This window comes from Micromys minutus, assembly GCF_963924665.1.
Source record: "Micromys minutus genome assembly, chromosome: 12".
NCBI classification, from domain to species: domain Eukaryota; kingdom Metazoa; phylum Chordata; class Mammalia; order Rodentia; family Muridae; genus Micromys; species Micromys minutus.
Window position 1 is genome coordinate 59847466 of NC_137981.1, and position 12358 is coordinate 59859823.

Genomic DNA, 12358 nt, shown 5'->3' on the forward strand with positions numbered 1-12358 from the left:
ATGGGTGCGGCTGTTATAGGCTACGTGATGTCCTTTTGTTCCTGAGGTGTGCAGTCAGTCCTCAGTTCAGAGATGATAGATCAGGCTGTCATCAGAGACCACTGAGCATGCACTAGAGATGATTGTAAGTTGGTGTAGTCTGACTCTGCATGGGTCCAAGTGAGGGAGACCCTGTAGAATCCCTCAGGAGCTATCCACATATACACAATCCAGTCTGCTTGAAACATCCTGAAATCAGTCCTCACACACACATACACACATGTAACAATTATAGATCATAGTTACAGATGGCAGTCAGTGGCCATTTTTTCAGTCTTTCGAATCCAAACTAGGCCAGGAAGGTATGATTTTTTCCAAATGACCTATGAAGATGGTGTCTTTATGCAGGAAGGAAGGTTCAGGGTAAAGTGAGGCCTGTCATTGGACGGAAAGAAAGAATGGGCATAAACAAAGTTTTAGAAAGGGAGGAAGGAACAAGAGTGAGAAGGAGCGGGGAGCAACCATGGACGTAGATGTTAAACAAGGTCTGTATGCTGGTCCAAAGTGGGGCAGCTTGAGGAGAGAGAGCCTCTGACTTGGAAGTCCTAACCTCAATCTTGTGGACCATTCAGTCTCCCTCCCACAGTCTAGGTCATTTATGGGCTAAGTTGTCATTACAGACTTTGTTCTGATAGAGTCATAGACCCTAATTTATAACAAAACAAGGACCATATGGGTCCCTGAGCTCAGGAAACAAAGCTCTACAATCTCGAAAGCATGAACACAGAGGCTGTGGGAACCCACTCGGAAATGAAGGGGAGGAAGGTGCGTGCTGCAGAATAAACCTGTGAATCACATCTGTCCCCTCAGGCTGGCCACCCTGGATGCAAGGCCTCCCAAGAGGTAGGCAAGTGAGGCCTTAAGTAAGCTACATCCCAGCCTGACATTGGCACATTGTAACCTTTCCCCTGCAGTACAAATGGTGGATTTGGAGTTTCTACTCATGTTTTGATATTCTTTCCTTGGGGTCAAGATCTTACTCTGTAGCCTACAGTAACCTCAAACTGTCGTACTGCAGACTTCTAAGTGTTGGGGTGACAGTGATGGGTCACCAGACCCAGATCAAACTTGTTTGTATCAAAGTCATTCTGAACCAGGCTGACCTTGAACTCATGGCCATCCCCATACCACTAGCTCCCAAGTGCTGAGATTACAAGCCTGAACCACCCTTTGTTGAAAATGCTAGGCCCACAATTTTCAACAAATGAGCCGGTCAGTTGTTTTTTCCCCCCTCACAGAGATCTCCTGGAATCTAGAGAATCTCCCACTATTCCCATGAGTCAAAGCCATCAGTTTAGACACTGTAGAAAATGTGTGACTATTTTTCCATGGACTTAAATGACCCCCTCTTTAGACAGACTGTAAGACGTTTTAACCGAGTGTAAATTATACCACAGAAGTTCAGAAATTTTAAATTCCCAAGATAGCAAAACAGGCATGCTGGAACTAGGTGTTTGCACTTCCGCTTTGCTCTCTCTGGGTCTCCTAAAATCTAAAAGCTTTGCCAGTGCTTCTAGTGATGTCATCTTCGGTAAGACTTAGTGGCGTCATTGGGTGAAACTTCCCATTCCATTCAATAGAACTTATGCTTTCTCCATTCAGAAGAGTGAAGAAATCAAACTCTCACCTAAGCAAGCACTGGCCATCCACTGCTTCAGAAATGCACAGACACAGGTCAGCTCGTATCAAGCAAAGTCCTGATGTCAGATAAAAAATTAGCCAACTACAGCTCACTGGCTTGTCGCTTGGCTCGGTAGAGCTTAAGCTGTATTTTACCCTTTGAGATAGTTGGGGTGGGGCGGGAGGGAGAGGGTGAAACTATTTTGTGACACTGAAATTTCTTGGAATTCAGATCTCAGTATTTACAAATCAGGCTTGGGGCCCTCAAGATAGCTCAGTGGGTAAAGATGCTTCCTGCCAAGCCTGACCATAACTTGAGTTTGGTTCTTGAGACTCGAATGGTGGAAGGAAAGAACTGCCTCCCACAAGTTGTGCAATTGTGTGCATACACACAGAGACACACTCAAGTATACACACAGACACACAATTGTACAGATGCACACATACAACACATACAGAGAGACACACCTACACACAATTGTACATACATACACACACATATACACAGAGAGACACACACAGAGACACACACATATAACACATAAACACACACATATAACATATACACACATGTAACACACACATACACAGAGAACTGTACAGACATACACACACACACATACAACACATATACACATATAACACACACAGAGAACCTTGTTGGAGCCCACCCTTGCTCAAGTGTTTGTGAAGTACCAACTGTGACCGTTTTAAGGCAGTTGATCAGCTCCTAAGCATGACCACAAGGACAAGAGATCCTCAAAGGGGGAAAACCTGCTTTTGAGTGTCAAGATTTGCCACAGAGACACCAGACCTTCCCTCATAGCAGGAGCTATATAAGCAAGGCTCATGGTTCCAGAAACAGTAGCTATGATTCTCTGTAACTGTGTTCCATTAACAATGACTAATTACAAAATAAACAGCCCCCAAAGAATTCACACCATAAAATATTTATTAAAAATTTTAAATGATTTTCTCCTGCTTTGGTTATTAAAATCTTTGATTCTCATCTGTTGATACCAATTGCCAGCAACAATGTAGCGTTGTCACTGTCATTGCCAGGTGACAGGTGACTGAAGGCGAGTTGAAGATGCTGTGGGTAAGAAGGTATAAAACACCAAACTTCACAGTTACTTAACACAATTTGGCTTTTCTAGCAGCTGAAAACTTACAATGTATCTAAACTTTCCCCATAGTAACCAGCATACAAATTCAGTTGAATTTGATAAATTCCAGAGGGTGTGGAAGACCGAGGAGAAAAGGGCCCCTGTCCCCAAGATGACCTGTACGAACATCTCAGCAGAGTTGTTTTTTACTGATCTTCATCCACCCATCTATAATTTCCTGCCCTTGGGACTATTTAGACTAGGGGATCCTGAAACCGGGCAGATGAACCACCAGGCCATATCACGTGGCAAAGTTGAGAGTAACTTAGAGAGCAGATGACAGCTCATGTTTTCAATTGAGGAAAGAAAAAAAAGCATCTGATTGCTTCTTAGGTATCGCTGTAGAGCCAGGAAATAAAGAGGCGTCATCAAAAAGGAAAAGAAAGGATTCAATGTGACTCCACCCCAAAAATTTTGAATGTCTTCATTGGAAATGTTCGTTTTCTTTCAATCTTTTTAATGTAGAAAAATCACTTAATAAGATCTCTACACAGTTACAAAAAAAAAAAAAAAAAAAAAAGCACATATTAGCCTCCCTTCCCCCGAAAGCATAAAAATAGAGTGTATATTTTACAATGAAATTAAGACAAGCCTCTGGCGACTGAGGCTGATGACTAGTGTCAGAGTTCAAGCTCACTTCTTTTCATAACTATTATATAATTTACATCTCCTTTCCGCCTTGAACAGTGATTTTAAACCAGCCCAGGTGAAGGGGAGCTAACAGGCATTCTCCTGCACCACTGAAACGAAAGGGACTAAGGGTGCTATCCAACCCCTGACTCTGGCAGCCACACCTCAAGGGCACTTAGGGGCTCAAGCATTTGTCACATGCTCGAGGAGGACACAGGTGGCAACTCCAGGGGCTGTGGTTTTCCATTTTGAACCTGGACACACGCATGGACACCCTGCTCTGGAGATGTCCCATTATAGGTTAGGGGCGAATGAAGTCATCCGGAAGAGCGGCGGTGGGACCACCAACTTGAGCAGACTTCCGGCGCAGGCATCGGGCCCCGTGTTGCTCAGTCTCGTAAAGGAGTCTGTGACCTGCAGGCTATACAGTCACTGCAGGAAACATCTGCTCACTGTTAGTGTGAGCAAAGGGGGGCTGCACTGGTCTGTAGCCAGGCTGCAGACCATCCATGAACGGAGGCATTGGTGTCATGGGCACAGAGTCATGTTGTACGGCATATCCCACATATGGAGTGTGCAGGTACTGCCCTTGGTGGGGTACAATCTGGGTGGCCTGCTGACAGTTGAGTACAGAGAAATTTGTGGGCATGTTGACGTACACATTGTTCATGGTTCCCTCGGGCAAGCAGCAATTGGTCTGAGATCTTGTCGGGGGAGCCCGGGCCCCCGAGTTCGCACTGGAGCTGGAGCTGGCAGCCGTGCTGGACTGCCGTGAAGATGAGCCCCGGGAGGTGCTAGCGCTGGGAATCATGGGGATGGTCTCCATCAGCCGGTTGCCCCCTGGGGCTCTGCTCTGCTGGGGATCCTGCTTTGGCCGAAGACATCTGCAACAGCATGCTGCTACAAGGGATCCAAGGATGATGAAGGCGACGAACACGGAGCCCACGATGAGAAATGGCACGTAGATGGGGACTGGAGAAAGAACAGAGACACAGCATTAGGCTTCACATTATGATCACTGAACATGGCGGCCAGCAAAGGCTGGGGACAGACAGATAACAGTGGCTCCCAGAAGCAAAGGTTGAAGGTTGGACCGGCTCTGTCACAGGTCAGAGGTACACAAGATGCATCTACCATAGCCAAGTGCTTTGGAATGCTGCCAGGTCCCACAGGTATGGCAAGGCCCCTAGGAGCTAAACTTCATAATCCCCACTTAGATTCCCACAAGACAACACAACACAACACAATACAACACAACACAACACAATACAGTACAACACAATACAATATCAGCTCACATCCAAGTTGCCGAAGTACAGGCTTGATCTAGGTGACCCTATAGTAGCTGAGCAACCTAAAACAAATATGAGTCTTCCCTAGCAGGGTAGCCACAGATCTAACAGGAAATGAATGGACATTTCTCTAAATCCTTTTTTCCTTCTTTTAGGAAGATTTGTCCATTCCTTGGCTTCCGTTTGCCATTATTTTTAACAAGTTTCTTTCTTATACGCTGAACAACAACAACAAAATAAAATAACTTGGGTGAGAGTCTGAGCCGTTGTCATTTCCAAATAAGAAATAAGATGTGGAAGGGGAAAAAACAAAGGACAAGTGAACCCTGGGCTAGGAAGATGGCTCAGCAGAAGGAGACTCTTGTCACCAGGCACAATGAACTGAGTTCAATCTTCAGAGAGAGCATCTCCAAGCTGTCTTCTGACCTCCATATGCATACCACAGTACACGCACGCACACACATGTGCCGTCACGCACAACATGTATAATAAGAAGTGCACAAATCTAAAGAACCCTGCTTAATAAAAGTGGATAATACCAAAGGCTGAAGGTGAGTGGGGGGAAGAAGAACAGAAAAAAGCCAGCAGGTATTAAGTTATTCTAAAAAAATAAAGCCATAAAATAACAATAAAAGGTTGTTAGTAAAACCAGCAGAGTAATGAACTTTGTTTTAAAAGATTTTCTCTAAAAAAATAATCTTTCGGGAACCTGGCTCACAGCTTTAACCTTTGGGAGGCCAAAGAAAGAAAACTGTCTTTGAGTTCAAGACCAGCCTAGGCTCTAAAGCGAGAATTTATTATACATAACTATATACTATCTTTTTAAGATAAATAACAGAACTTTTGAAATTGTGGGAACCATAGGAATAGCAAGTACACAGGGCCAGCAAGTCATGCTAGCAAGTAGTCCCACAGCTTGTTCAGGATACACACAGGCAGGGAGCGCCTGCAGAAAGCCTCGGAGCCACTTCTGTGGAAGTCTACCTACATTCAAGAAACTGTTGCATATTCTGATGCACTCCAGACTAGGTTACTTCTTTGGCAGGGGTGGAAGTGGGTGTGAGGTGTGGGGAACTGCACTGGATGAAGTCTTCCCAGATGCTAAGGAACCATTTGACCACTGAGCCAAGTGCTCAGCCCTCCCTAAAGACTCCATCTGAACAGGGATTCATGGATCTCACCAGCCTTGGTCAGGCACCAATGCCAGCATTTCCTATGGGGCAGCACAGAGCACGGACCTCAAAGGTCAGATCCGTGAGCAGCTTTTGCTGACTATATTCTGGGAGTCGGCGTTCCCGTTCACCACAAAGAGAACCAAAGAGAAATAAACACTCAACAACCAGGCAGTGGACATTGCTGAGCGGAGAACCACTTGTACACTCAGGGTCCCCTCGGCAGACCAGAAGACTTGCTGCCATCTGCAGCCCAGCTGGTTCCCATAGCTGTACTATTCTCCCTTCAGCAGAGCAGCCAGCTCCAAGACCAGAGAAGTGAAAGCCAAGCCTTTCCCATACACAGTATGAATATTTCACTCCCTAAATTAAGATACCAGCCCCCTCCTGTTATAAGAAGCAAACAAGCAAACAAAAAACCCACAGAGATGTTTTACCTCCAGTATGATAGCAAACGTGTGCTGAAATCGGTCTCAGCCCACGTGAGTTTGGGGGAGAAATAACTGTTCTCTTTCCAGGATTTCTTAATTGGAAGGGTAAATAACTACACAGGGGTAAAGAATGCAGCGCGCTACCAGAAGCCCCCGCAGGCCTAATTGGGCAATTCGTCTTTCATTGCAGAAGGGCTGTGGGAGAACCAGGAGACTTAAAGGGATGATTTAGGAGTGGAGTGAAGGGAAGCCATGCCCAACATCCACAGAAGGCCGCTGCCTCCAGCTTTAGCCAATTCCATCCCGACATTTTAGAAGTTATTAACAAGCCCAATTTAACAGACACCTTATTGTAGCCATTTGGCTCATTTCTCTAGGCTTTGTTCCCAGACCACACACTCTGCAAAGCTGAGCTGGAGTTCAGATGGTACCTTCTCCAGAATGACCCTCAGTTCTCCCTTCAGACTCAAGTCAGTGTAGTAGCAGGAGTAACAAACTTACAAAACAAATGCTTAACTGTACTGAAAAGAGCCTGGGCCAGAGACTGCTCTATAAAGCAGAAGCCACCTGTACCAAAGCTCAGGCAACTCCAACCCTATGTGCTTGTAGCACTGACACACACACACACACACACACACACACAGAGAGAGAGACACTCACACACACACACACACACACACTCACACACACACTCAATTTGGCAGCCTCTCCTTAAGGAAATGCCATCTACTAAATTATTTGACAGGCTTATTTTCAAAATCTGGCTTAGTCTCTTAAGAAATAGTCAAAGCCTCAATGAGCAAAGTTGGGCTCTCTCCCAGTAGCGTGTCTATCATGCCCGAATAGACCAATCCAGATTCCTGGAGACCCAGGTGCCTAGAGAGCTGAGCTCCTCCAGGAGAGACCAGATCCCAGGGATATGAAAAGGTGTGTCACCCACGGGAAGCTGTCCGCTACTCCCCAGAACTGCCTTTCTTCTAAGGACCCTTGGAGGAGAATCCTGGGCAGGTCTTCTCCAGAGGGGTGTACCCTTGCCATTTTCTTGACTTTCCCAGGAAATTAAGTTCAATGGAAACTGGGAGCACATAGAAAGGAAGGCAGGGACCATAAACAGAAGCAACCAACGTATTTTGAGTTTTTTGCCCCACTTCACACAAAGTTAACGAGTAGGGGAAAACAACAACAACAAACCAAACCCAAACCCAAAAAGCTTGGGCTTTTCCTGCTCCCAGGGTCTTTCCTAAAATCTCCAAGCTTCCGGGTCCCTGTTGCCCAGGCAACGCAACCGCCCTACCCCTTTGCACCTGGCTGCTGCTCCCCTACCTGCCGAGCTGTCTGGGCCTTCTCGGTCTGTCCTTCCAGGCTCCCCAACGCCCTGCTGGCGGTCGTTGTCACAGCCCCCCTGGTCCAGGCGCGCCTCGGCGCTGGAGCAGCAGTAGCGCAGCGCGCAGCTGCCGCAGCAGATGGTGGCGTCGCCGCCGTCGAAGCGCTCGGGGCACTGGAAGCCGATGCGCCAGACGCCCTGCGCGTCCAGCCAGCCGTGGCAGTACTCGCCGCTGGCCCGCGCCCCCGCCGCCAGCAGCGTGGCAAGCAGCAGCTGCAGCAGCGACGCGCGGTGCCTGGAAGAAGTGAAAGGTGAACAGCGTCCGCCCCACATGGCACTGCCCTGGGCACCGGTGTTGTCTCTAGAGGACACAGATCTCCCCCAAGAAGTTATGGCTCGGCGATCCCAGGGGCTTTCCGTGAGGAACACTCCTCTCTAAGGCGAAGCGAAAGCTGCAGAGCCAGGGTCTAAGTCATCCCTCCTTGAGAGTGACCCGGTCCCTGCTAGGCTCGGCCTTCACAGGAGCACAACAGAAGAAACATTCCTGGAAGCCTGGCTTGCGATCCGACCTTCCTTGTGCATCCCCGAGGGGACGCCCCGCTACCGACCAGGAGCCAGACCGCGGCTGGAGCGTTTCAGCATCAGGGTCCGGCGCCAGTGGGTGCTTCCCCCCTCTATTCACTTCCCGGGCGAGAAGCAGCAAAGGAGGCGGGCAGTGCGCGCAGTGCTCCCGGCGGCAAGTGCAGCAGCGACCGGCTGCGCTCTGCCTCCGCCGCCCCGTGCTCGGTCCTCATGGCTCCGGCCACCGCTCCGCACCTCCCCTGCAGTCCGGGAGTCCGCCCGGCTGGCGGCGGCCGCGCTGCTGCTGCTGGGCGCCCGGCCAGCGGGCTGCCCTCCCCGGCTCCTGCTGCAACCCGCGTCTGGTCTCCCTCTCCCTGTCGCTGGTGCGCCCAGGGCAGTGCGCTCCGGTGGGAGCCGCCCACGGAAGTTTCAGTCCCTCGGGCTACGGGAGCAGAGGAGCGCGAGGACACCCCACGCTCTCCTGGGCAGGGCTGCGAGCCAGTTCCGACTGCCGGGCTTTGCGCCGCGCTCCCTTCTTTAAGAGGGGCTGGAGGCTCCCCTGCGCGCGCATGCGTGCTGAGCGGGCTTCCCTCCGCTTTGGAACGCCAGGGGACACCAATAGCCCTTCACTTTCCTCCACCAAAGGTGTGACAATGGCCAGGCAGCTCTGTGGGTGTACAGAACAAACCTGTGGGGAAAATATGTTTTAAGTCAGCCACGTCTTAGAAACCAGTTAAAGCAAGGATAGCAGAAGCAAAAGTTTAGAGCAGATCTTCGACATCCGAGAATCTGAGTTACTCTGACAACACCCACCCTGCAAAGGATAATTCTTAATTGCTTTCCACATTGCATACGCCACAGTCATTCCTCAGATAGACTTGTCTTGCTCAGCTTCCAGGCCCAGTAAGACCACACACCCTATCTGAGCTGTGGTTCCTGGCCTTGCGGTACCTCTGTACTGCACAATAAGGAGGTTGGCAAAGACATCAATAGGGCCACTGTCTAAATTACCTATATCATTTTATTAGGTCTTTTTTTCCCCTCTAAAATGAGGTGTGGTGATTGTTGAAGTCCGGCAAAAAGTTTCCTCCATGTGGCATTTGACCTCCTTAGACAGCTGCAGCCAGGAAGAAAGCAAAGGGCCCAGACGCCAGGGATTCTGAGAAGAAAGGAATAGCCTCACTGTTGAAGCAGCCGAGCAGGTGCTGATGCTATTAAAGCAACGAGGAGTATTTTTAAAGGACCTCCTGGTCTTTCTCGGCTGGAGTCATTCCATATGAATCCTAAACCCAGCCCTACAAGGAAGAACCAGCATATGTTCCTGAGCTCTGTCTCTTTGTGTATCTAAGAGAAAACTGGCTATGACAGCCCACAACTACAGAATAAATAGAAACCAATTTTGTCCATAGCTAAGACAATTTTGAATTAAACCACTCTTGGGCTCTTAATGTAACCCTTACCCCAAAACAGAATTAGCCTTCCACCCACCCCAGAAAATGTTCACAGATAAAACGCTACTGTCTGTGCCTGTGCCCAGCAAAACACCTTATTCTTGCCATTTAAGCTGCACTTGCACGGATCCCCAGGGCTTGCACCTGAGAAGCAAACGCTTACCAATGAGTTCCACTCCAGACCTGAAATGACATATTTTAAATGCACCAAACGCCAACCTTCTCTAAGCCAAGAAATGAACAAAACTTCAGCATTGAAAAAGCAGTCATCTCATAAACACATTCTTAGTTGAATACTGGGGATTCACCTTGACACCTTGGCCACTGTTTTCCTTAATTAGGGTGGTCTCCAATCCACAAACTAACTAGGCCCAGACCTGCTTAGCATTAGAGATCAGATGGGAATGTCATCAAACTCAAGCAGACCTTAAAGTTTCTGAATTAATAGAGGACTTGTGTTGTGGTAAATATTTAAATTGTTCTATTGTTACTGGAACCAAGGCCTTGCCAGGCGCCAGGAGTTCTGCCAGGGAGCCGTTCCAGTTCGGATCTGAAGCACAGTCTCCTAAGTGGTTAGTTCCCAAGTCTGGTACCCATACACGGGCATGACTCCTCAGCAATTAACTTATCAAACAGGTTTATATGTTAAATTCTCAATCCACAAACCCTCTACACAATAAGCTTACAACCAATAGACAAAGATATAAACTGCCCATCTATATGAGATAAATTAGACCCATAGAAACCCTTAGAAATAATAACAACCTCATGAAGCTAGAGATGCATCGAGAGGAACCTGCACATCTGCCTCCAGCTCCTCCTCTTCCGCTCCTCCAGCCTCTTTCCCCACTTACCTCTCCACTGTCCAATCATGTATCGCCTTAACATAAACCTACAGAGATGGACTGAAACATAATCAAGCAAGTAAAAATAAGACAAGGGCAGTGAACTACAAGCAACTTTGTGCAGGGCCAATTCGCGTGTGGGCATGTATGTGTTTATATGTGCATGTATGTCCACATATATGAGCATGGGTTTGGTGGCCAGATAGTGACTGATGTCAGGCTTCTTAATTACTCTCCATTTTGAGACATGGCATCTCATGGAACCTGGAATTCACCAAGTGAACTAGACTGGCAGGCTTATAAGCTCCAGAGGTCTGCCTGTGTGCCCCCATCCCACCCCATGATGGGATACAGGTCAAAACTACCACACTTTGCTTTTCTGTAGGTGCTGGGGATTCAAACTCAGGTCCTCATGCTTGTATAACCCACACTTTACTGGCTGATCCAGCACCCTTAAAACACACACAGTGACATCAGGTTGAGAGGAAAGGCCAGAATAATATCAGAGGACAAGTACTTAGATTTAGACCCAGAGAAGCCAAGTTTTGATAGATGGGATCTTCATTCTCTTGGTGATTATGGTTAGCCACCATTTACTGAGCACGTACTACATTCTAGGCAGCCATGTCTCTGTGATGGCTCATAACCTGTACTGAGCACCTCTGCAGTATATTTCATCTTCACAGCCACCCTATAAAGAAGACATTACTTTGCTAATTTTATTGGTGAGGACAAATTTCCCAGCCCACACAGACAAAGGTTGTCAATTTTCCCGGAACCACTCACGTTGCTTCACCCCAAAGCCCATTTAGCAACTCACTTGTCACCACAGTCACCATTTCTGGTGTCAGTATAAACCGATTTACCTGGTATTCTGGGGGTTAATATTTTTCTAAAATTTCATTTTCCCTTTAATTATGGGTAATGTGTTTGTTTCTGAGTTGGCATGCAACTGATGTGAGTTTCAGAGGCCAGGGGAGGGCACTGGAGCCACGGGAGCTGAAATTACAGGCAGTAGTGAGCTGTTGCTTTGAAGCCTGGGAAACTCACTCCAGCCTTGTGCAAGTGTGTTACGACTTTAAGTATTTTCCTTAGTCGTTCATTGTGTTTGATGCAAGATGTTTGTACTTAGTGCAGGCAGTATTTGCTTCTTACCCTCTTTCCTCTCCCATCCATGGGGGTCTCCAAAACACCCATGGTTTATCCAGAGTTCATAAAGAAATTGTCGGACATTTCACACTGAATTGGTTGGATGGTTTTGTTGTGCCATGGTTTAAGGTCAATGTTTCTGCTTCTTTCCCAAATAGTCCACAACTAGTCTATAAATGGTACATGTGGAAACCTGTGATCTTGAGATTTATCTTCTGTTTTTGGTCATTGGGCATCATTTATTATGCTGGGGGCTAGACGCAAAGCCTTGTCTATTCTAAGTCGATGCTTTGCTATTGAGCCACATCTCCAGAAGTGTTTATTAAAAGTTAAAGAGAGCTCTGTTTCACTGTAACTTGATATGATAATTGTTTTTATTGTTCAAAGGCCCCACACATTATTCTATCTCGTCCTCTGATTTGTTTTTATGTTTACTGTGTACCTAATATGCTTTACTGAAATTGTACAAAATAACTTATCAATTACTTTTCTATTGTGGGTGCTACAAAAGAGGGTTTAAGATGGCCTCCTCTTTCCAGAGGAAACAACTACAACAAAAAAATTCCATCACTAAAAATTCATCAAACTGAAAGTATGATCCTGTTCTTTAGAAACCTGAGTTTAATAGAACATTCTCAGGCTATTTTCCCTTTAAGCATGTGTATATGCATTTATATG

General features: G+C 47.1%; 1 protein-coding gene across 1 annotated transcript; it reads right to left on the bottom strand.

Annotated features, from left to right (window-relative positions):
* Nucleotides 1–2593: 2593 nt before the first annotated feature.
* SHISA2 (shisa family member 2) lies at nt 2594–8731 on the bottom strand. The gene is made up of 2 exons (XM_080926186.1): nt 7674–8731; nt 2594–4427 (listed from the first exon to the last, which is right to left on the bottom strand). Exons 1-2 carry the CDS (start codon nt 8005–8007, stop codon nt 3877–3879), a joined length of 885 nt encoding a protein of 294 aa, XP_080782312.1. The 5' UTR covers nt 8008–8731; the 3' UTR covers nt 2594–3876.
* Nucleotides 8732–12358: the final 3627 nt, after the last annotated feature.